Genomic DNA, 23025 nt, shown 5'->3' on the forward strand with positions numbered 1-23025 from the left:
AAACCACAAAGCTTTAGTTTCCCTAAATGCACCTTTTTTTTTTTGGATCAGGATCGCAGCAAAGCGGGTGACTCGTGCCGAGAGGCTGGGAGCTGCGGAGCTGCGCAGCCAGGCTCATTTCTGTACCCCCCAACCCCCCGAGGTGGGCTGTTACCCGGCGAGGGGACCGCGTGTGCAACGTGGACGAACCCGGTCGAACGGTTTGGTTCTCACAGAGGAAGCGCAAGGACATCCCTCCGTTCCGGACAACTCGTTCCACGTGTTCTTCGGCCTGTCCCACGCCCGAGCGGTGATTCCTGCCGTGTCCTCGCTCTGCAAAGCCGATGCGGGAAAAGTCCTGGAGCCGGGATAAGAGTTTATCGTGCCACGAAGCCGTTGGCAGCCACGGCGTGTCCCTGCGGAGACCGGTGGCAGAGGAGGTGCCTCGAGTGATGCCCTCGGTCACCGCGGCAGGATGCCCCCGGGACCTCGGGGTACCGCTGCCGGGGGACGTCGGGGCCCCGGGGCCGGGCCGGTCGCTGCCTCCCCGGCGGGTCGAAGCCCCCGGCCCGCACGGCCCCGTCCCCGCCGCGGGGCCAGGGCTCGGGCACCGGCTCCAGGGGCAGCAGCGGGGATGCGGGGACGGGGAACCGGGGGAGCGGGGCGATGCGGGGAGCAGCACCGGGGCAGGACCGGGGAGTCTGGGCGGGGCGGGGAGGGGAGGGACCGGGCAGGCTCCGCTGCGAGCGGCGGCCGGTGCCTCCTCGGGGGGAGCCGCGGGGCGGGACCGGCACCGGGCGGGGCTGCGGCGGGACCGGCGGCGGCACCGGAGCGCGGCCCGGCTCGGGACCGGGCGGAGTCGGGGCCGGGCGGGGCGGGGGAACCGGCCCGCTCCAAACCCGCCCCCCGCCGCGGGGAGGAGGCGGTGGCCGAGCCCCTCCGCCGCGCCGAGCCGAGCCGAGCCGAGCCGTGCTCCAGCCGCGCCGTGCCGAGCCCGGCCGTGCCAGAGCCGAGCCGTGCCGTGCCGCGCCGCTCCGCCTCTCGTCCATGGCGGCCCCCGGCCCCACGCGTGTCCCGGCCCCGGCACGGAGCCGCCTCTGAGCGCTGAGCCCCGGCCCGGCGTCCAGGTAAGTCCCGCGGGCGGCCCCGAACCCCGGCTCGGAGCGGCGGCCCCGAGCACCTGCCCCCGCCCGGGACGGATCCTGCCCCTCGCCCGGCGGTGCGGGGCCGGGGGGGGGGGGGCGGCTGCGGGGGGTCCCGGCGGAGCCTCTTTACCCCGGGGGGGGTGTGGGGGGGGTGTGGGGTGTGTGTCCCAGCCCCACGGTGCCCGGTCCCGGGTTTCGTTGGGTTTTTATTTCCGTGCGTCCCGTCCGAGCCCGGTGGGGTCGGATGCTGTCACCCCCCAAACGGGGCAGAACCGGCTCCTCTGGGCTTCCGCGGAGGATGCGAGGGCTGGGGAGAGCCAGGATCCGGCCCCCGGTGTCGGGGCGGCCTTTGCGGCTGCCGAAGGAGTTTGTTTCATATTTGGAGACCGTCCCGCCACGCAGAAACACAAACACGGCTCAGGACGGCTCAGGGTGCAGTTTGTTCACGGGGGGGGTGGTGGGGGGGAAATGCGTGCTGTCTAAATATTAGTTTAAGAAACGGAAGGATCTGTGGCCGGGCTCTGCCTGCATCTGCAACCCCGTCACCTTCTCCTGGCTCCAGCCGCCAGCTTTCGGCCGCCGCCGAGTTGTGGTAATAATATATCCAGAGCTTAGCAGGGGCTGGGAGGCGAATTTCACCCCGGCGTCGAGGGAGGGAATTTCCCACTCTTGCTGCGGTCTGTATGAAGGCTTTAAAAAAAACAACCTAGACCTCGGATGTCTTTATTGCACATATATGGTAGCTTGTAGCCAGCACTGATTTAAATCCTATCGTTGCTTTGGGAGCCAATCCACAATTAGGCGCTGGGTCGAGGGCATGGTTTATCGGAGCGGGAGAAGGGACTGATGGCTGTCGGAAGCAGCGTGTGAGTCATGGATGTGTGCTCAAGTCCCAGGTCTGAAGCCAGGATCATCTGTGGATCCCAAATTTAGGTTCCCGCGTTCGCGGGTGCTCCTGGATTTAACGGCAGAAGCGGCTGAGATGCTGCGTGGCGGAGGGCAGAGGAGTCAAGCGGGGAAGGGGGGGGGAGGTGCCTCTGTGTAAGATTTTAGGAGGCTTGAGCACTTGTTTGTTTTTTAGCTGCTGGTTTTAACTGTGCCTCTGGTTCAGATGCAAATCTACCCTCTGCAGCACTGACCCCGGGTCACAAAGCAGAGCTAGCGATGCTGCGCCGGAGATGTGCTCCGGGCTGTGGCAGTGCCCTGGTGTGAGCATCCTCGGTGTCACCGCACAGGTGTCACCACGCAGCCGCCCGTCAGCCGGCGGCAAGCTGTGGGCTCATCCTGCGCCTCCGTCCCCAGCAGGTCCAGGGCTGGGGGGGGGGGGGGGGGTGGTGGAAACGAGACTTTCCTCCATTTCTCCATCTCAAGTTTATAAATAGCGATGGATCTCAAAGTGCTTGTTCAATCCTGGTCCAGCTCGTGTCTCTCCTGGAAGAAGGAGCAGAGAGGAGGTGCAGCGCATCCCCGTGCCAGCTGCAGGCACCCGGGGATGCCCGGCTCTCTCTCTCCTGCTTTGCAATCAGTCGGTGCAGCTACTTCGCAGCAGGATGTGGTGTCAGGGCCAGGCTCCTCCTGGGCTGCACAGCCACAGGATTTGCAAGGGCAAGGGGAGAGCCCAGCACCTCCCAGACCTCGTGGCATCCAGCCCCTGGGCTGTAAATAGGAACGGCTGGTCCAGTCTGCTGTGACACAGCTCGGGGGCCACACACGCAGGTCCCGGCACTGCTCCGGTGTCCCCTCTCCCTGGGAAGTGGGCACCCATGGGTGGGCTGGCCGGTGCTGGGTAACTGGGTAACGGAGCAGGCCTGGCTGCGGCTGCACTGGGTGCCCTCCCACGGTGCGGCCGTGAATCACAGCTCTCCGCTCGGCCGTCTCCCCGCTTCCCCGGCGCAAGGCTCCTCCTCAGGCTGCCGTTGGGCTGCTCTGCCACGGCCCTGCCAGGCTCGGCGGCTCCAGGCCATGCTTTTACGGTTGATTTCCACCCTTGGGGGACTGCAGGGGAGGATCTAAGATTCGCAATATCCACTTTTTTGAGGTCAAGGTACCTCTCACGTGGCCCTAAAAACAGCCCAGCTGGTAACGCGGCCAGAGCGGGCGTCACCTTGGCTGTCCCCGGTGCAGCGTGCCACGCGCGCGCCCGGTGCGGTGGCATTCGGCACGCGGGACAGGCGGCTTCCCATCCTGGAGAGCCCCATCCTGTGACACGCCGAGCCACGCCGTGCCCACTCAGGGGTGGCCTTGGGGGAGGTGGGGGGGGGGGGGTGTCACAAAGAGCCGGCAGCTGCCTGTTGATGTCAGCCCCTTCCTGCAGAGCATCTCGCGGTACCCGGCAGGGCTCAGCCTCGGCCGAGAGGGAGATGCTGAGAGGAGGGGGGCTCCGGGGGCCTCGCGTGGGTGCGCCTTGCAGGAGGTGCAGTAGCGGAGCTCAGGACTGGTGTGCGTTTTACTGGTGTGGTTTTATTTTTTTTTTCCCCCTGGTGCCGCAGGCAATTTCATTGCTGGTCTAAGCTAAAGCACATGTGCACAATCCCGCTTCCAGGACCCTTGCTAAGCCCAGCCGGGGCAGCAGGATGTGGTCCCGCTCCAGCGGCTCTTGGGGCTCGGTGTGCATAGGGAGGGGATGAGGAACCCGGGTACCAGCTGACCCCTCCGCTCCCGCCGTGCCGGGGATCACTTGGCATCCCAGGAGCGCTGCTGCAGCGATGCAGCCGTGGGGCAGAGCGGTCCCTCGGTCAGGGCAAGCCGTCTGCTTCAGCTCCATCGTTAGCCGGTTGGACTGGGTTGGACCCACCCGACCCAGCTTTTTCTGGGATTTGGCCAGTTTGGAGTAGTCTTTCCCCGTTAAACTTGAAGGAGAGGAAGGGAAACCCAAACTTGCTCCCTCCTGGTTGCGCCGGGCGTGGTGCAGAGATGCTCTCGTGTGAAGGAGCATCCTGAGAGCGTAGGAACGAAGCGACCCCCTCTGTGATCGCCCTGGGAAGGGAAATGCCACAAGCAGTTTCGTTCCCATTGCTTCTTCGTCACGAAACCCGAAACGGGCTCACTTTGTAACTCAACATCCAAAGAGCTAAATTGAAACAATCTATTTGCCACCGCGTTGTTCTCCGACGACGACAAAAAAGCATTTCTTTCCGCAGCCGTTCAAAGGCCGCGTCGCCGCCACGTCAGTCCCTTCATAAGAAATGTCAGTCGCATCAACGCTGGTTTTCCTGAAGTGTTTTGATTTTGATGGAACCACCATTATTTTTTTTTGTTTTTTTTTTTTTTTCCCCAGCAGAAAAGGTTTCTTTTGAACTTTGTCCAAAGCGAGTGTATAAGGGGATGAATGGTGGCTGCTGGGACGGAGGCAGGGCAGAGAAGGCAGCGCTCCGAGGGGCCAGTAGCCCCAGACTGCCCCGGCACAGCGGGAGACGTCCCGAGAGGGGAAGTTCTTCCTTTAGCATCGCTCCCAGGCTGCAATAATCCAGGGCAGGAATTGCATTTTCCTCGGTTTCAGCAGCTTTTTTGGAGTGCAGGGACCTGGCTGCATGGTGCTCGGGGCAGGGTGATAAATCCCATCCCTGAGCTCTCCGGGGTGATGCCCGACGCTGAGCAAAGCGTGAGCAGCGTCCGGGTTCGCTGTAACACGGCGCCAGGTTTTGGGGAGCCCCTCGATTTTATCTTGGCTTGGATTTTTTCCAGACAGCGGCAGAGGGGTGAGGTGGTTGCGAGTCCTTCCCAGGGGGAGAATCCTGTCCCCGAAGGAACCGAATGAACGTCCATTTTCGAAGCCTATTTAAAGCAAGCGAATAGGCCGGGATTTGGGGGATGGACAGAGCAAACAGGCGCCATCAGGGGCTGGGGAGGGCTGGCAGCCCACCACCCTTCCCGTCTCCAGGCCGTGGCAGCTTCGGGGGCAGCTGGGCATCGACAAATGCATTTTGGTCGAGACTCAGGGGTGAGAACCGCTTTCACCCCACCTTCGCCGTCTCTGGGCCTTGCTCGCGACGGCAGAGCTGTTTGCAAAAGCACCGAGCAGTCGCATCGCTGACCAGGCCACGGGCTTCCGCACGGCTCGCGGTGGCTTTTTTGCCTTTAATAACGTTGGTTTTGGCCGCGCTCTGGCGGGGCCGGCTGGGAGCACGGGGTGTATTTATTGCCGGCTGTTGTTGCTCCGTGACCCTCCCCTATAAAACACCGGGGCCGTTGGACTTGGTGATGGCTAACGGTGGCCGAGGATCTCCTGGCACCGTCAAACGGGGCAGACCCCCAGTCCGGGGAGCCTCGTGCTGCGCTCCCGGAGCAGAGCAGGGTCAGCTCGTCCCTGTGCCACCGATCGTGGGGCTGCAAGCCGAATCCTCCATTCCCGTGGGGTCCGTCCCAGCGGCCGTGGGCCCCGAGCAGCTCTGGGCTGCAACCGGCAGAGCCGTGCCGGGAGGAACGGGCAGGGAATGGTCCCAGCAAGGCGCTGGCGCGGCCTGTTGGGTTCTCCCTGGGCTTTTCCCTCTCTGCTGCCTTCCCCACGACAGCCAGGGATGCCACGTCCTTGTGCAACGTTGCGGGGGGGGGGCAACGCCGGCCAAAACCTCGGGTGTGAACCAAAACATCCTCATCCCCTCGAGCAGGTGCTGCATCCCACCTGGGGACACCAGTCCCGTCCCCCCCCCAGGGTGTCCCCAAGGAAAGGCTCGCCTCGGATTTAATAGGGCAGCTGCTGTCTTCGTTAAGTGGTGCTGGCTGATTAAGAGCACGTTTCTGAGGTTTAGCAGCTCCACGGAGCCGTCTGGGAGGGACGGTGCCAGCGGTGGAGCTGCCGCACGTGGCAGGAGGACGTGGGAGGCGGCCGCTGGCACCGGGTGCCGGTGACATCGCCCCGCTGCCCCGAATCAGGGGACACGCACGCGCGTGCGCGCGTGTGCCTGTTTAGTGCCCCCCAAGGGCAGTTTGGGGGGGGACAAAGGAGAGGCTGGAAGGACACAGCCAGGATTTGGGCGGCACGAGCCCCCTGAGCGCAGGCGGAGGGAGGACGCGTAGGCACGGAGGGACGGTGACGTCAGGCTGTGATGAAGCGTCGCTTGCGGTGGGATCTCGCCGGCAGAAGAAGGCGATCGCCCTCGCGCTGGCAGAGGACTGACGAGGGGGGGAGAGGGGGTCTGGCTCCCGCCTGCCTCCAAGAGCAGATCTGAGGCCCGTTGGTCTTTTTTAATCCCTGAACACGGACGGGACGGGCTGAGTGGGCCAGAGGCGATGGAGGAGAGGTGGCATCGGCATGCGGGCCCAGGGCTCCCTGCCGGGAGGGGGACGACGGCGCGATGTAGGGCCCTCGAGGAGATGCACAGCGATCCGTGCTCTTGCTGGAGCTCTTCCTCCAGCCACGCCATTACCTTCCAGCAGCGCTCCCTTTAATTTCCTGTTGCTCCGAGCAGAACCAGCGGGTCCTGCTGTAGCACCTGGGCTGGGAAAGGTGGAAAATTCACAGAAAAGGGGCAGATCGTCGCTGCCCGCATCGCCCCGCGATCCTGCCCTCACCACGCTGCCGGCGTCGGCTCCTCCGCAGGAGCATGGGCAGGATTTGGGCAGCCGCGCTCTGACTGAAAAGAACATTTCACAGCAGCGCAGCGTGCGCCACGCCGTCGGCCGGGGGCAGGAGAAACGATCCCGATCCCTTATCCAGAAGCTCATTTTGGATCCGATCCGGAATTGCGGGAGACGGACAGGAAAGGGCAGTGCCCCACGCCGGTGTCCTGAGGTCACTCGGGTGTGATCAGAGGGCTCAGAGGGCAAAACTTTGCTTTTTTGGAAGGTGCGCGGTTCTTCCATGCAGAAAGTCTCCGGTCCCTGACGAGCTCCCACGCGGGTTTTCCCCGCAGCGACAGGAAAGCCCAGGGGACTCGTCCGTCCATCGCCACGATGCCGCGCCGCCGTATCGGCATCTCCGCGTGCAAAGGCGCCGGTGACTCTGACCTGCTGCCTTTTGGAGACTCTCCAGCTAGTCCTGTCATCTCCAGCCCAAGCATCTCCCAGTTTTGAATTTCCTCCACCCAAAATCTGCGTTCCCAGTCCACTGCTGTCGCTGTCTCGGGAGGAATTTCTCATTTATTCGCTCTGGAGCAGCGCTAAGTGCTTCAATATGTCGGCAGTTGCTGCTGGAGTCGGACAGTAAATGCTAATGAGATATTAGTCTGTGCACCATCCAAAACCCACTGGAAGGGTTTAGTGCAAATTGGATTTGCAAACCTCTCGCGGGTCTCTCTGCCCTGAGCAAAGCGCTGTAATCCCCGGCGGGCGCCTCGACGAGCCGGCTCCTTCTGTGCAGAAAGAAATTAAATAGAGAGAAAAGGGGGGGGTGGAGGTACGGGGGGGGGGGGGGGGGTGTTGCCCACTGCCAGGCTGGAGGTGGCATCGGCATCACCCGCCTTTCTTTCCCGGGATGCCGATGGGTGCTCATCCCTCGCGGGGGCTGTAACTTCCCCGTCCTGCTCCCGACTTGTTTCTGGTTCAGCCTGTCCAGGGATGCTGGGTTAGGGCAGGATCTGACCCATATTGCTCTGGGGACGATGGCAGGAGTTATTAAGGTGGGAGCCGAAGGGACCGCACCGGAGACACGTGGAAGAGCCAGAGGTGGCCACTCTGCAAAAAACGGGGGATTAATACACGTCGTCCTTCAAGGGCTGTCGTGCTCCCAGGGCATTTTTTCAAAGGGGAAACTGAGGCACGCTGCAAGCACAGTGACACCCCCCCTGGGAATCTGGGGGGGGGCCGGAGCGCGCCGCCACGCCGGCCAAATCCGCAAAGAAGGAAAACCCCACGCGACAGGGAGGCGACAGTGGCCAAAGCCGCTGTGTGGGAGGAGGTGATGCTTTTACGGCAGCCCTCTTGCGCTCCTGCCTCTGTTGTGTTTTTCCCTCCTGGATCCCACCGAGGGCTTTTTCTTTCTTGGAAAAAAAGGAGATTTTTTGCCCCCAGCGAACCCATGGCAACTCACAGATACCAACGGTGTCGAAACCGGCCCAGAGGAAAGCACATCTGGGGCCTGGGCTCCATCTCGCTGCCAAAATTTAAGCTTTTAACCCTATTTCCCGAGGCGCTGGGATTGTTCAAACAAGCCACAGTAATTAGTTTCCTCTGACAAACCGCCCCTTTTTGGCATCGCGCGGTTATTTAGTGCACGTGGGGGGGGGTGGTTTGTCGCTCTGGGAAAAAAAAAAAATATTGACATTCGGACTTCAGGTTTCGGCACGAGGGGGAAATTTTGGGCTGGAGAAACAGTGCTGGGTGCTGGATGAGGCTGCGGGATGTGCAACGCCCTTTGCCAGCACACCAGCACCCATGGGTGCCCGGCGCTGCGGGAGGGATCTTGCTTTTGTGGGGGTTTTTTTTTTTGCTGGAATTATCCCTCATTTCCTGCAGGGCTACAGAAACCATCCTGGCTTTGGTGGGCTTTCAAACAATCTGTTTGATTTTCTCTGTCCATCAGCAAACGGCCCTTTTCACAGGGATCTGGCTACATCAGTGGGGTGGGGTTTTTTTTTTTTTGCAGTTTTTATTCCCACCTCGTTCCCCGCTATTGCATTATTTCATGCCACGAGCCACACTCTGCTCCAGCTGATGCACCGAGCGATACCATCCTGAAGCATTTTATTGTAATTTTATCTCTAATTACTCATCTCTTGTCAGAAAGGACGGCTCTTGCTGCTGCTTAGAACCGACTGAATCAGCCTATAAAGGTTTTTGGGTTGCTACAGCCCTGCCGAGCTTGGCGGAGCAGTGACACCGCGTCGGGGTCAGCAGGGACGTGCAGCCGCCGGGCTGGGCGCCACGCCGCCCGTTTCCGACCAGCTAGGATTTATAAATGCTTTGGCTTATTTTTTTACCTAGGAAGAGGAATGCAGGTTCCCCAAATGTGATGTTTTCAATTGTTGTTTGCAGAACCGGGGCGGGAGGTGAGGGGTGCTGGGGTGCAGGGTCTCGGCCGGGTGCCCCTGGACCCCCGTGCAGGCACCACCTGGGTGTCCCCGAGCCGGCCGGGCAGGGTGAACACCGCAGTGAGTCGTGCTGCATTTAAACCACCTTTTTTTTTTTTTTTAATTTTTTTTTTTTAATTTTTTTTTTTTTTAATTTTTTTTTTTAAATGCTGATTTATATTGCAGCCGCGTATCTGCCTCCGTTGTGCCCTGGCGAGCGATGGAGAGCGCAGCGAGGCCGGAATCGGCGGGGTGGGAGACGAGAGCAGCCGAGGCTGGAGGGAAAGCGGCGTCTGGCTTTGCCCTGGCAGGGATCAGCCAAGCCCAGCCGGGGCTGAGCCGGCCCCAACCGCGGGACCTGGCAGGACACCGCAGCAGAAATCACCGCGCCGCCACGCTCCGGTCCGCGTCTGCAGCGGGATTCCTCCCCGCCGGGCGCCCGCTGCATATCGCCTGTTAATTAATGACATGAAAGCCCACGCAGGACCTCCAGGGAAGGGATGAAAGGCTCCGGCGCTGCCTCCCAGGGCACGGATGTGTCCCACGGGGCCGCCCGCCTCCCCGCAGCCCCGCGTCGTGCTGGGGTGCACGCCGGCCGGTGAGAGCAGAAATCCCATGGGAGGGACGGGAGACGGTGAGATCGGCCGGCACCATCCCGGCATCCGGCTCCTGAGGACTCCTTGGGGGAGTCCAGCCCCAAAATGGGGCTGAGCGGAGCTGGCTCTGCTCCGGGGGGACGGCCAGGGGGGAGGCGAGTGCGTTGTGGCCCCGGGGATTCTGGTCTGGGCGCACTGGCGCGGAGCGGCGTCAGGTGTTGCACGGGGCGCTGCCGCTGGGTTTTCCATCCCGGCGATTTTGGCTTCTGTCCGTGCGAGCGGCATGGCTCGGGGGGGCAGGGTGCCGTCCCCCGCCACGCGCTTCAAGGTGCTCCTCGGCCGTGGCCCAAATTGGGCTTTTCCTCCCGGTGCTCCATCCCCTCCGGGGAGCGTTCCCCAGCCCCTGGCTGGCAGCACCTACTCGGTCCCCACCGGCGTCGAGGACTCCCCGGCTAAAGGACACGGGGCAGGGCACATCCTGCTCGGCGCGGGGCTCTGGCCGCACCGTGGGGGCTGCGGGGGTCCCGTCCCTCTTCGCTCCCAGCTCTGCGGCCCACGGGGAGGAGATGCCCTTTGGTGTGGCACGTCGCCGGAGGAGTCTGGGGATGTGGGACGCGCGTACGGTGGCGGCTGAGTTAACGTACCCGAAATTCCTGCCGCCGCCTGGCGCCATCTCTGCTGCTCAGCCTGGCTGCCTGGGAGCTGGTTTGGCTTCCCGACGTCCGGACCGAGGGAGATGGTGGGGATACGGATGGGGCCAAGAGCGGGGCTGCTCCGTCTGATGGCGACTGCCCGGGCTCCGCTCAGCAGGGCGGCTCGCACTGAGACGCCGCATCCCGGCTGCGGCAAAGCCGCGAAATCTTCCTTCTCCAGCCATGACCTGGAGCGTGGCGTGGCTGTCACCCCGGCATCGCCTGCAGCACCGCGGCGTGCCCGCGTCCCTCGCACACCCTTCAGCTGGGTCACGGGGGCTTGGTGAGGGCTTTTTTTTTTTTTTAATTATTATTTATATCATGATGATGGGGTTGTAGGGTTGGATTTGGGGTTGTTTTTTTTTTTTTCACCCTGCTGTTTGGAGAGATATGAACCAAACCCGCTGTAATTCAGCCCGAATGTAAATGTCATGTCAGCGTGGGAACGTCGGCGTGTTCAGCCGAGGGGCTCCCCGCACCACCGGGAACGCTGACGCTCCCCCCGCCCGCCCACGGCCCCTTCTCCCCCTCCACCATCCCGTGGGTCCGGGTCCGGCTCCGCCGCCGCCGTTTCCTCGCCGGGGCCGTGCCGAGCGGCCGCAGCCAGGAGCGGCTTCCATGGTCTCCCCAAAAAGTTTTCCCGGAGGAGCCGGGCTGCGGCGGGGAGCCCCGGGACGAGGGTCTGGCTCGTTTGCGGTCGGCCCCTTGGGAGGGGACGGCGGGAAGCTGGGGCTGCGGGAAGAGCTCTGGAGTTTCTCGCGTCGGGCTGGTTTTCACTTAGGCAAAGCAGAACCATGTGTCCCGCGCTCGGCTCTGGTTTTGCTTACGGGGGAGCTGGGGAGGGGAAGGCGGCGGCGCAGGGACGAGCCAACGCTGCGGGGCCGTGGGACGCGCCGGGGCCGTCACCGCTTTCGGCGTTCAAAGCGTGGAGCTGTGCCGTCGTGCCGGTGGAGCGAGGGGGGGGAGAGCCACCGGTGAGGACGTGGGTGCCGCTGCCCTGTGTCCCCAGCCAAGGGGAGGTCTGCGCTGAGACGGGGGCACTCCACGTCTCCAGAGCTGGAGATGGGGACGTTGTCCTTCTTCCTCTCCTTTATGCACCCACTTAATGTCAAAAGAGCAGGAAAATCCAACAGTTCAACTCAGATCAGGGTTTGGGGCTTTTTTCCTTTCAATGTTTCCCATTTTGGGGCCAGTTTTGCCATTTTGGGACCAGTTTTGTCACTTTGGGGCTGATTTGACCCCGGGGCGTTGGCCACCCCGCCGCAGGCTCTGGTACTCGGTGCAGCATCCGCCCTGGTCGGGGGTGTCAGACACACCGACGCTCTTCGACGGGGCGGGGTGGGGATTCAATTCCCAAAAAAGCACCTCAGGAGCTTGCCATAAGTTTTGGGGAAAGTCTGCCCGGACCAGCTCTCCGCCACCTCCGTCCCCTCCGGGACCGGCTGACCATTCTCCGAGCGGGACCAGGCGTTGAGCCGGAGGCTGCTGCTGGAGAAGCCGCTTTTCAGCAGCCCCTGGAGCTGCTTCACCGTGAGCCTGGATGGAAATATTTAATTCCTGCAGGGTGAGTCATGAGGAGCCGGGATTTCAAAGCAGCTTGGCTCCCATGTAAGGCACTAAAATAAACAGTGTATGGCAGGTGGAAGCTCTCTCTGATGTCCCGTCAAGGCTTTCGTCTTTCCAAGTGTTTCACGTTGCCAAAAAAACCTCGGCCACTCTGTGGCCTCATCCATTCTTGCGGCGTGGCTGAGGCTGAGCGCTTGAAAATAATGAATCAATGCCCGGAAGCATGAATCGACTGAAAATTTATGACACACTTATAATATAATGTCTTTTGGGTTCTCTGCTATCTGGGCTTCGAAACGTCAGGAGTGAACGTTTTTACGTGTCTTCCTTCCCCCTCCAGCAAGGAGGATTTAGGGGGAAAAAAATAAAAACCCAAACCAAAACCAAACCAAACTCTGCTTTTCCCCTCCCTTCATCTCGTGATTCCAGGAGCTGAGGCTTTAAGGAGTCAGCGAATATCAGAAACAAATCCTACGAGTCTGCCTGAAAAAGTGGATAGCGCTTAGAAAAAAAATTCCTATGAGAAAAAGCGAAAAGCGTGAAAAGTGAGGGAAGTCCAAGAAACCCCAACTGCTCTGGTTGTGTGAGCGAAGGTGATGCGGGAGGGGATCGCTGGGTTTCGGTTCAGCGGGGAAAAGGCAGCGGAAATGCCGACACTTGGGAGCTGAAGCGAAGAAAAATAGAGATGTGGCTCAGTTGATTTGCCTTTTTTTTGCTGAGCGGTGAAGGTAATCAAGCCTTGGAGAAGTTTACTTAGGGCCGTGGGGTGGATTTGTTGGATTCCCCCTTCGAAAATAAAGACGAGAGGCGCGAGGAGCTCGCGGAGGGTTTTTGGGGAGGATCTGCAGCGGCGGGGAGGGGGGGGGAGCCAAGATAATCAACTCGTTCCCTCCAGACTACGCGATGGGAGTTGGCTGTGCTGGTATTTGTTGGTTTTCCTTAAGATTTCCAATTCTACAGGACGCAAAGTGGGGTTTTCTTTTTTTTCCTCTGCCTGGAAAGCAGGAGCCGGTTGCAGCGGGGTGAGAGCGGGGCGGGCGATGGGCAGAGGAGGCTCCGGAGCAAAAGGCTTTGTGCCAGAGCGGTTTTAGTGTTGGGCTCCTGCAAAACGGGGCTGGTTTTTGGGGCCATCCGGTGGGGAATGGTCTTCTCCTGCAGGGCTGCGTTTCCCGCTTGGCAGCAGGCACGGCGTGGCTGGGCGGCTGCGATTGCGTTAATGGATTATCAGGAGAATGCAGGAAAAGAGGGAGTTTTCGGGCTGGTCTCCAGAAGAAAAGCCGAGCGCAAACTTTGCCTTTCATCAAGCCGAGGAGGATCCCCGGGATGTAACGTGGTCTCCAGCACCAAACCCCGCCAGGACTCGGCCCACAAGCCCCCTTCGCAGCAAAGCGGGGGCACGGCCCCACCGATGGCGGCGGGGGGGGGGTGGTGGCTTCGCTGGATGCACTTTGGGGCTGCGGCAAACGCAGAGCCCGTGGCAGGGGGTGACCCTTGAAGCTGCGATGGCTCCGTGCGGCTTTTGGCTCCCGGCGACGCACGGGAAGAGCCGAGCAGGGTGCCCGGGACGGTGGTACCTGCCCCTTTGCCCTGTGAAAAGATGGATTTTTGTGCTGGCAGAGGAGGCGGCGTGAGGGCCGGGCGTCCTCGGGTGAGACTGCGCCTCTGCCAGCCCCTACGCTCCCCGTCAGGCCCTTGGCACGCCCTCACACCCACGTTTCTGCACCTATAGCTCCTGTGGCACCCCAAAGCCGGGGGGTTGCTGGGTTTCTCCATCCCCTCCAGAAAGAGGGGGCGAAGCTGGAGCAACCTCGGCCCCCCCACCCCCCCCACCCGGCATTGCGGCCCCACCGCCCCATCCCCACCCGTGCAACGCACTCTCCTTCTTACGAAATTGCTTTGAGCAAGAGGGACGAGCCACCAGTGAGGATTTAATGGGTGATTTTCCAGGTCTGGCTGCCGGTCGGGATACCCTGAGCGGCACGGCTGCATCCCGGCCCTGGTGACACGGGATATCCATCCTGCCGTGCCCGGAGCCGGTGACGCAGGGAGATGGCTGCACCTTTGCTGTGTGGAGGAGCTGCCATGAGAGCGGAGCAAACAGCAGCAAGAGTCAGCAGCGGCCGTGCCCAGCGCTGCGTGGTCCGGGCTGGGAAGACCCCGGCGTTTCCTCGGTGGAGGGTCACTGTGCCAGCAGAAGCAAGACGCGGGCACATCAACGCTCAGACTCAGACTAGATATAAGGAAGAAATTCTTTACGATGAGAAACACTGGAGCAGGTTGCCCGGAGAGGTGGGAGATGCCCCATCCCTGGAAACGTTCACGGTCGGGTCGGACGGGGCTCTGAGCACCCTGCTCCGGTTGGAGACGTCCCTGCTCACGGCGGGGTGTTGGATGAGGTGACCTGGGAAGGTCCCTGCCAACCCGAACCGTTCTGTGACTCTGTGACCACTCGCCCCACCGGCTGCCGAGCAATAGCCACGCGCGGCTTCTCCGCAGCAGCCTGGCGTTGCCGGCAAACACTCGAGGTCTGGCCCCGGGTCCCCTTTCCCACGGGAGCCCGGCACCGCTCGGCACGGCCGGAGCTGTCATCAGGTCTCGCCGGCTGCCGCCTTCGCCCGTTTCAGCTCCTTGCAAATGCTTTGCACGCTCGTGTGCAAACCGCCGCCTCCGGGCAGCTCAGGGTGCACGGCGCATCCCGGGGCGCGGGCACCTTTGGGTGCGGGTCTGCGCCTGGGGAGGTTTTGGGGACGCGGGACGGGGCTGAGCCGGCGGGGCTGTACCCGACGTGTCTAAACAGAGCGGCGGGAGAGCCCAGCAGCGACGTCTGCAGCGACGGGTCCAGGGGAGCACGTCTCAAGCCCCTTGTGATCATTTATCGTTGCTGGGAGTGGGTTTAAAATACGTGGAAACCAGAAAGAAGGGAGGGCGCAGCTCAAACATCGTCCTGGCTGTGATTCCTGGGGCATGTGTGTTTTTCCTTTCCCCGCACCCCGAACTCCAGCTTTTCCCACACGTTGGCACATGTGATCCGTGGGTTTTTAGAGCAAGACAAACCAAAGGCAAAGCGTGGAATAATTTTTTTTTTTTTTTTGATTGTTTTGTACGTTGGAGCTGGGGGTTTTGTCTTTTGCAAGGTCACCGGCGAGCGGGTGGGGACCAAAAATCCTGGCTGCTGACGTGGGAGGCGTTTTTACGGGACGTGCAGCGAGGCTGAAACTGCTCTCCTAAAACTGTACGGGCTTGCAGTAAGCCAGAGGCCCTTTCGCAGGTGGACGGGTCGAGCGTCGTGGCCGTGCTCCGTCGCAGCCCTTTGCTCCCCGGCACGGGGCGACCGGGCCGAGCCCCCCCGGGAGCAGCTCGGGATGCGACGATGACGGTTGAGCTCTAGGTCGTGCGTGATCCCATCGCTGGGATCTCTCGAAATGCCCGAACGGCAGCTGCCGAAAGCCGCTTGTCCTGCCGGACAGCCAACCGCTGCCGTCCACCACGCCACCGGAGCGGGGACCCTTCCCCACCCCCAGACCCCCCCCCCCCCCCGCCGTGTGCTTCGCCTGAGGCTGCCGTTTCATCACGAGTCCTTTCGGTCCCCAAATTTTGCAAGCCGTCCAAGAACAAACCGCAATTTTTTTTCTCAATCCTTCACCATTTAGCGCTTATTCCCCCGCTGCCTTGCTGGGAACCATTTGATGCCGGTGAGCGGTTTCGGTGCCGCTTCCCTTGCCCCTGCTCTTACCTCGGCGGAGAAATCTGAATTTAAGGCACCTCATTCTGATGATGCGAACGCACCCGGCGGCTGCAGGACGGGGAGGAGAAGCGGCACCGTCCCCCTCCCGCCGCGCTTGCCGCTTCCCGCCAGCCGGCTGCAAAACCCTCGACCCGCCGCACGTTTTGCTGCCGGTGCTTATCGGCGCGGTGTCTCGGCCAGCTCCGCCGCTTCGTACCCCGGCGGGATTTCATGATCTTGCCTCCTTATATGGCGAAACTATTCTTTTTCTAGCTTGGCATTGTTTATAGCCCAGTTGAAAATATTTAGGCTCTGGCTGGGTTCTACAATTATCTTGTAACCTACAGGGCATGTAATTACTGTTAGTTAATGTGCAATTATGCGCATCGTGTAAAATAAAGGGTTGCTGGCGATGAGGCAGCGTTCACAGCCCTTCGTGGTGTTTTCTACAATAACAATAAAAGTGAACCTGTCAAATTCCATTTTTAAATAAACATTTTTCCCCCCTGGTAAATTCTATTTGGCAAATATTGCTAAACTGGGGTTGGGTGGTTTGGTTTTTTTTGTTGGGGTTTTTTTGGGGTTTTTTTTTTTTTTTTTTTCCCTTCTCTCCTTTTTTTTTTCCCCCCGTGGAAAATTTATTTAAAAAGGAGAAATGTTTGGAGTTTGCAAGGAGCTGAAATAAAAAAAGGGGCCAGGAGGCGGCTGCAAGTCCGTGCCGTTTTTCCAGAGCCTGTCTTTGATGGGGATTTAATGGCTGACAGCCCATTGACGGGAGCACGGACCCGATTCCCCGCCGCCCTGCCTGGCTGCGGGGTCAGTTGTAAAATCCCACCAGATCCAATCTGCTTCAGATGGAGAAAATTGACTGGCGTAAGGTAAGGGCCCAGCTCGTCTGCGAGGGAAATGCCAGCGGGGATTTTTCTTTTTTAATGCTTTGAGGAACTGCCGGGCTGCAACCTCGGATGCTCCGCGCGGCCGAGGTGCCCTCTCCCATCACAAGCCTTGCAGCCGCGCCGGCACGGTCCAGCCGCCCCGTTCATTTATTCCCGAGTTTTTTCATTATTTCGGCTGGTTTTGGTGGAGCTGCCGCGTCGCCGCGCCGGCGGGGAGGGACTCGGGCTGGGATTGAGCGGTGTGATCCTGCTGGCCGAGGCGGTCGGGGTGAGCGGAGGGCGGGAGCAGCCTCGCGGGGCTCCGTGCACCTCGCCGAAGGAGAGGACGTGGAACGGCACCGGGGCTCTGCGAGGGATGGGGGAGGACGGGGGAGCTGGGGGGGCCGGGGCTGGGGGGGGGGTTCCCTCCGCCGCTCATCCCGTCCCAAGGAGGGGGTGCGTCTGGCGAAGAGGTGTGCCAGGCTGGCACGGCATGAGTTTGTCCGTCCTTTGCTCACAGCCGCCCACTGCGATATCGGCCCCCGGTGCGAGGGGAGGCGGATACCCACCCACCCAGCCGGGCTGCGTGCTGTCGGGGACGGATGGGGTGAGGACACCGACTTGTCCCCATTGCCACCACCGGCCCCGAGCCGCCCTCGCCCGCCGTGGCCAATTTCCCCTTCGCAGCGCAGCCCTGGGCTGCACCGTGTCTCTGTGCCTCAGTTTCCCTATTGCAACACTGGACCGGTCTCGGGAGGGCAGAGGGGACGAGCCGGAGCCAAGGGGATGCCGGTGGTCCCGCGGGAGACGGACAGCCAGCCCGAGCCGCAGGGATGGGGGGAGGGAAGAGGGGGCCACGGGCGAAGGCCGCGTAATAAGGATATTTGTTTTGCCTGTTTTGCAGAGTTTCAATGTTCTGACTTGCTCTAAGATGAAGGTATGGAAGTTTGCAGCCATTGCATCGATGCTCCTCAGTTCCATGTTATCCATTTTAGTTTGTAGAGACATGTTCAACGGAAGCCGGAAATACAGCCCCTTGCCTTCCTCGCCGTCTTCCTCACGGGCATCCTCCTCCTCCTCCTCCTCCTCCTCCTCCTCCTCTTCGCTGCCGGCGGCTCGGCGGAGATCCCCACGGGCCCTGCAACGCCACAGCTCGCTGCTCTCCCAGTGTAAGCTGCTGCGCCTCTGCCCCGGGCCCGCCGTCCCTCCCGCGCCCGCAGGATCCGACCCCGACGCGCCGGCGGGGCACGTTTTCGGCTCGCAAGCGAAGCCCGCCGCAGCCCGGCGGGTTTATTCCCCGGTTGCTTTCCCCGCCGCCCTCTCCTGCTTCTGTGCACCCCCCTTTATGAGAGGTTAAAGGGGAGCTTGGGGCGCAGCGGGGAGGGCTCGGGGCGGCGAGCGGGGGGTCCTGCAAAAATGCAGCCGCTGGGCACCAAACCTTGGTGCAAGCACGTCAGCTCTCCACGTAGGGAAAGCGAATGCAAATGGCTCATCTTAATGCAAAGGAGCTGCTTTTTTAGCTCCAAATGGCTTTGGGTTTTTTAATTTTTTATTTTTTTTTTTAAATTTCCGCACTATTTTTATCAATGCAAAATGTCAAACAGGAGCTGAAAACGAGGGGGAACGGCTCCGCTCCGCGGGGAGGCAGCAGCTTCCCCCGCAGCGCCGCTCACCCCTTGGCGCTGGCAGCGTGCTGAAAAAAATCTCCGGCGTGTTTGTTTTCATTCCAAACCAGAAGAACTTCTTTTTGGGTTGAAATTTTGAAATTGATGACAAGCTGTCAAATTACACTTTCCTTCGTCTTTCCTGTGCCTCCCCCGGCGCTGAGCCGGACTAATCCCGGCTGTAGGGTTGGGACCACAGGATTCGGCCGTTGCCGGTGCCCAGTTTGCACGTTGGCCGCTGGCCTGGGGGGGTCTGGGGGTGCGGGGGGGCAGCCCTTCCTCCCAGGCCACAGGGAAATAGCGCAAATATTAAATTTATCGGTATTTCTCCCCAATCCCATCGCGGCTTTTCTGCAGCATCATCTCTTGGGTGGGATCAAGCGGTTTCCCACTTTTTTTTTTTTTTTTTTTTCTCTTTTTTGCACATCAGGGTGATGCCCGAGGAGCATCCTGCCGGGATGCTCTTTGCAGGCGCTTCGTCCTTTTGATATCCCACCCGCGGTGCCAGCGTCCAGCCGTGCCGGAGAAGCACGGCTGCCCAGTTCCCCGGCAGCAGCCATCCGGAAACCGTGCGCGTGGCAGGAGTTAATTGTGGGTTGGGGGTTTTTCCACACCCCCCCCCACTAAATAGTTGACTTTTAACTTGATGGTGTGCACTGGAAGGGGCTGCTTGGGGCAGCAACAGGCAGGGGAGGGCTGGTAGGGAGGAAAAAAGAAAATAAAGCAGAAGAGGGAAAGGGGAGGGAGGGGGTTGGGTTTGTTTTTTTTTTTGCCCCGCAGCCTTCCTGCCCTCGTGGGCACCCTGGGGCTCCCAAGGCCGCGGGGATCTCCGGCCTCGGGGTTTGGTTTTTAAAGCCTTCGGGCACCTCGTGCGCATCTCAAAGACGGCTTTTGGGATGTGCCGCGGTTCGGCCACGCGTTGTTGGGCTGCGGGGCTGAATTTTGCGGGTTTTTGCAATTGCTGCTGGGAGCGGAGGGAGCCGGGAACCAGCACCGGGGGACAGCCACCACCGCGGGGGACCTCTGTCCTGGGGGGCATCCACCCGCCCCGGGAGGGGATGTTCACCACCCCGGGGGACCCGTGCTAACGTCTGCCCCTTCTGTTGCAGACAGCAGCTTGCTGGAGAGCTACACGGAGGGGGAGATCCGGCAGCTGATTTCGGCGCTGGTGGAGCGCTACAGCCAGGCCATGAACTCGGGCGGCCACGAGCTGCCGCTTTTCCCCCGGACGGGCAGCCGCAGGAAGCGTGCCCGCGCTCGCCACAAACCCTGCGCCCTGAAGGAGCTGGAGGTGAGCGTCAGCGAGCTGGGCTTGGGCTACGAGTCGGACGAGACGGTGCTTTTCCGCTACTGCAGCGGCACCTGCGAGGCGGCCGTCCGGAGCTACGACCTCTCGCTGAAAAGCATGAGGAGCAGGAGGAGGATCAAGAAGGAGAAGGTCCGGGCTCGGCCCTGCTGCCGGCCGCTGGCCTACGACGACGACGTCTCCTTCCTGGACGCCTACAACCGCTACTACACCGTCAACGAGCTCTCGGCCAAGGAGTGCGGCTGCGTGTGAAGGGCCAGGGCCCCCCCCCGGGAGGAGCGGGCAGAAGAGGCGATGCCCCGGCCCCGAAACCCCGCTGGCCGCCAGGCAGAGGGACCGGGGGCTGCGGCGGGGGGAGAGGGACGGGCCCCGGACCTCTGGCTGGAGGAGGAGAGACTGAGCTGCTGGCGCGTCCCTCGGCGTTACCGTCCCGCTCGCTGCACGGGACTAGAGACGTGGCTGTCGGTGCCGGCAGAGGCTGCGGTTTGTGGAGCGGTGACGGCTGCTCGCGGCTGTTGTCGCCACCGAGGGTGGCCCAGGGGTCCCTGTCAGCCTCCCCGGAGGGTGACGGTGGGTGTGCAACACGCACAGGGCGTGTTCTACACGCTGGGTGCGTGGCGCGCACGGGGTGCGTTACGTGTCGCGCGTGCAGGTCGCGTTACCGGCAGAGGGGTGTTGCAAAGCGGGTGTCCCCTGCGCAGGGTGTGCCACACGCAGCAGAGGTGACGGGTCTGGGGTGCAGGCATTGCGTGTTGGGGGGGGGGTGTGTCGCACACCCCGGTGCGTTGCACAGGCGGTGTGTTGGTGCACAAGGGGTGTTGTGCAGGTGTTGCTGCATATGGCGTGGTGCCGGCGGTGTGTGTTACCGGACAGGGTGTGCTGCGTGCACGGTGTGCGTTACAGGGGGCATTACAGGTGCGGGGTGCGTGAGACGGCGGCGGGTGCCCTGTGCTGCCCCAGGACGGGGGCTGAGCCCTGCGGTCCGTAGCTGCCCTCTGCGGGGGTTTCCCAGGGTTTCGTGACCGCCGTGCTGGGGTCCCTGCGCTTTCGGGGGCAATCCGGCACCCCCAAATCCCTGTGTTTGGGAGCAGAGATGCACCGGCAGCGGTTTGTGCTCGGGGGACAGGCTCTGGCTCCGCTCCCCGTGCCCGCTCGTGCCCCTTTTGCCATCGTCTCGCTCCCCGCAGCCCCAGGCTTTTCTTCTTAAAACTCGGGATAATCTGAAGTAACTGGATTAACGTCCTGTCCTCCACCGCGGGCAGCTGGGCTGGAGACCTGCCACCGCCACGGAGGTGACAGAGCCTCACGAGGCCACCAGCGACGCCCCGGCACTCGCCGCCCTCCGCCGGGTTTGCAGCACGGGCAGGAGCATCCGCGGTTCGGCATCTCCCGAAAGCCGGACCATCTCTCCCGGCCACGGCACGCGAGTACTGGCCATCGCCTCTGCGGGGCTTGAATCGTGCGGGAGAGGGGGCTCAGGCCTGGGGTTTGGCTCCGGTTTGCATTTACAGCAGTGTCACTCTTGTTTACTCTGCAGAGAAATAAATGAGACCGCAGACTTTTGCATTCTCTGGGCAGGCTATATTTGTTGCCTGGGATTGATGGGTTTTCTCCCCTTGGCCCTCTTCCCAGAAAAAGCAAATCATAAACAGAAGGAGAATATTGGTGTCATGTCCTGGGCATTAACCAACGTGAGGGAAAATGCTCCGCTTGCCGCCCCCCGATCGCGACGGCGTCCCAGCAACTCGGTTCAGCTAAATGGAGGGGGGGGGAAATCCCATGCACCTCCGTCCCGGCGCGGTAGGAATGAGGGGGAGTGCTTGTGTAGGTGGCCAGAGGGATGCTGCTGCAGGATTTTGGGGAGCAGGTCGGCATCCCCTGGGCTGGGACAGCCCCATCCCACCACGGGCTGGGAGTCAGCTCTTCCCCCTGCATCTCCCGCGGGCGAGCAGCAGCATTCCCGCTCTCTGCAAAGGGCCACGCTGGTGGGGTTTGGGTTTTTTTGTTGGTTTTTTTTTTTTTTTTTCCCTTTTCATCCAAACGCCGCTCTTGGCTGAGCGGAGCCAGGATGTAGTGAAGCAATATAAACACCATCCTTCAGCAGGGCTGGCCGCGCAGCCGGCGTCCCCGGGAAAGCAGCCTGCACTCTGTAACGCAGCGGTTTCCCCTCGCCGTTGGGAAAGGGAGAAGGCAGCCACGGGCGCAGGGTGCGAAACCCGCCCGTGGGGCATCGCACGCGCTGGTGAACCCGCACGGGCTGGCGGACCTGCGGCAAACGCTGCTGGGACCAGGCAAGCTCAAGCCATCTTGCAGGTGCACGGAGTTCCCAAAAAACGGGCTTGCAAGGTGCTGCGGAACCTCGAGGGAGAGTTTGGATGGAAATTAAAAAAAAAAAAAAAAAAAAAAAAGGCCCAAAATAAGCAGCCGGGGGATGCGCAGCGGGAGCAGGATGGGGAGAGCAGATGGGCGGCCGTCAGCGTGATCCGTGCCGTGCTCACGGCAGATAAGCAGCTCACTCTTGACTTTAAAAAAAAAAAAAACCAAAACAAAACACCAAAACCGCACCCAAATCTAATAATAATAACTGCACTCTCAAGGGCTTGGGTGCTTTCCAGTTCTCACTACTATAAAACTAAAATTAGTTTTGTTGCAGAAGCCTCCAGTAAAAAAAAAAAAAAAAAACCCCAAAAAAAAAAACCCCAAAAACGGAACTAGAGCAATAAAGCAAGGTAAGGTGTTGCAGAAGCAGAGCAGGACCAGGCACCGTGGGAGGAGGGTTTGGAGCCGAGTTTCCCGGAGTTGCCTCCGTTTGTGTTACCCTGAGCCCAAGGAGGTGGCTGGGCGACGGCGGGGCTGTTGCGTTTCCCCAAGTGGCTGTTTGCACCCCGGTTTGGGAAAGGGGTTTTTTTTTTTTTTTGCAATATCTAGGGATTTAAGAGGCCTTGATTTGCAGGCACCTCGCGGGCTGAGGGCTCCCTCCTCTCACCAGCAGCAGGGACGTGACGGGGCGCAGGAGCAGGCTCAGGGTGCTCGGCCACCCCGGACCTCATCCAGCTGCAAAACACCCCCCAGGTGCACCCATGCGCAGCGCAAATCCAGTTTGCAAACCCCCCAAAAAAAAAAAACCAAACCAGGCCTACTGGGGAATAAAACCCCCGATGCAAGGCGCGTGTTACAAATCAACCTGAATAGCTCAATTCATTTTTTTTTCCTTTTTTTTTTTTTTTTTTTCCTTTCACCCCACCGGCAGCTGAGCACCGGCCCGTGCAGAGGTGTAGGGGAAGGGCCTGACATCTGCCGCTGCGGCGTGGTGGCCGAGTGCACTGCGCCTGCTTTTATTTTTTTTTTTATTATTATTTTTTTTATTTATTTTTTTTTTTGGGTGCAGCGGGGTTGCTTGCAGCCGGGATTTGCAGCCGCAAAACTCCCCGACCAGGTCTCAGGGTTAGCTGGGGCGTCACGGCCGGGGCCGAAGGATGGCTTTTCCTTGCGTGTCTTCTTCCCTGGGTCTCACTCGGCGTCCGTCTTCTAC

General features: G+C 61.0%; 2 protein-coding genes across 5 annotated transcripts in view; one reads left to right on the top strand and one right to left on the bottom strand.

Annotated features, from left to right (window-relative positions):
* Positions 1-936, bottom strand: part of LOC104638121 (acidic leucine-rich nuclear phosphoprotein 32 family member B) — a 233340-nt gene extending 232404 nt beyond the window's left edge. For 2 of the 3 annotated variants that reach the window (XM_075776467.1, XM_075776465.1), the window contains exon 1: positions 927-931. The gene's annotated coding sequence lies outside the window, so the exon portion shown is untranslated. Of the gene's footprint in view, positions 1-926 lie in introns of all 3 variants that reach the window. The other variant, XM_075776466.1, reaches the window with a different exon arrangement.
* On the top strand, positions 740-21057 carry NRTN (neurturin). Of its 2 annotated transcripts, none has more exons than XM_075776469.1 (3): positions 740-1106; positions 17428-17692; positions 19297-21057. In XM_075776469.1, exons 2-3 carry the CDS (start codon positions 17455-17457, stop codon positions 19743-19745), a joined length of 687 nt encoding a protein of 228 aa, XP_075632584.1. In that variant the 5' UTR covers positions 740-1106; positions 17428-17454; the 3' UTR covers positions 19746-21057. The 2 variants fall into 2 exon arrangements, with proteins under 2 accessions (XP_075632584.1, XP_075632583.1); XM_075776468.1 differs by having other exon boundaries at positions 998-1106; positions 17519-17692.
* The last annotated feature ends 1968 nt before the right edge of the window (positions 21058-23025 follow it).

The sequence above is a fragment of the Balearica regulorum genome, chromosome 26, assembly GCF_011004875.1.
Source record: "Balearica regulorum gibbericeps isolate bBalReg1 chromosome 26, bBalReg1.pri, whole genome shotgun sequence".
NCBI classification, from domain to species: Eukaryota; Metazoa; Chordata; class Aves; order Gruiformes; family Gruidae; genus Balearica; species Balearica regulorum.

Excerpts from the sequence above, each read along its gene's own strand:
- NRTN (XM_075776469.1), top strand. The coding sequence starts at position 17,455 with ATGAAGGTATGGAAGTTTGCAGCCATTGCATCGATGCTCCTCAGTTCC. Across the intron at positions 17,693-19,296 it reads CAGCTCGCTGCTCTCCCAGT|ACAGCAGCTTGCTGGAGAGC; the intron begins GTAAGCTGCTGC and ends CTTCTGTTGCAG.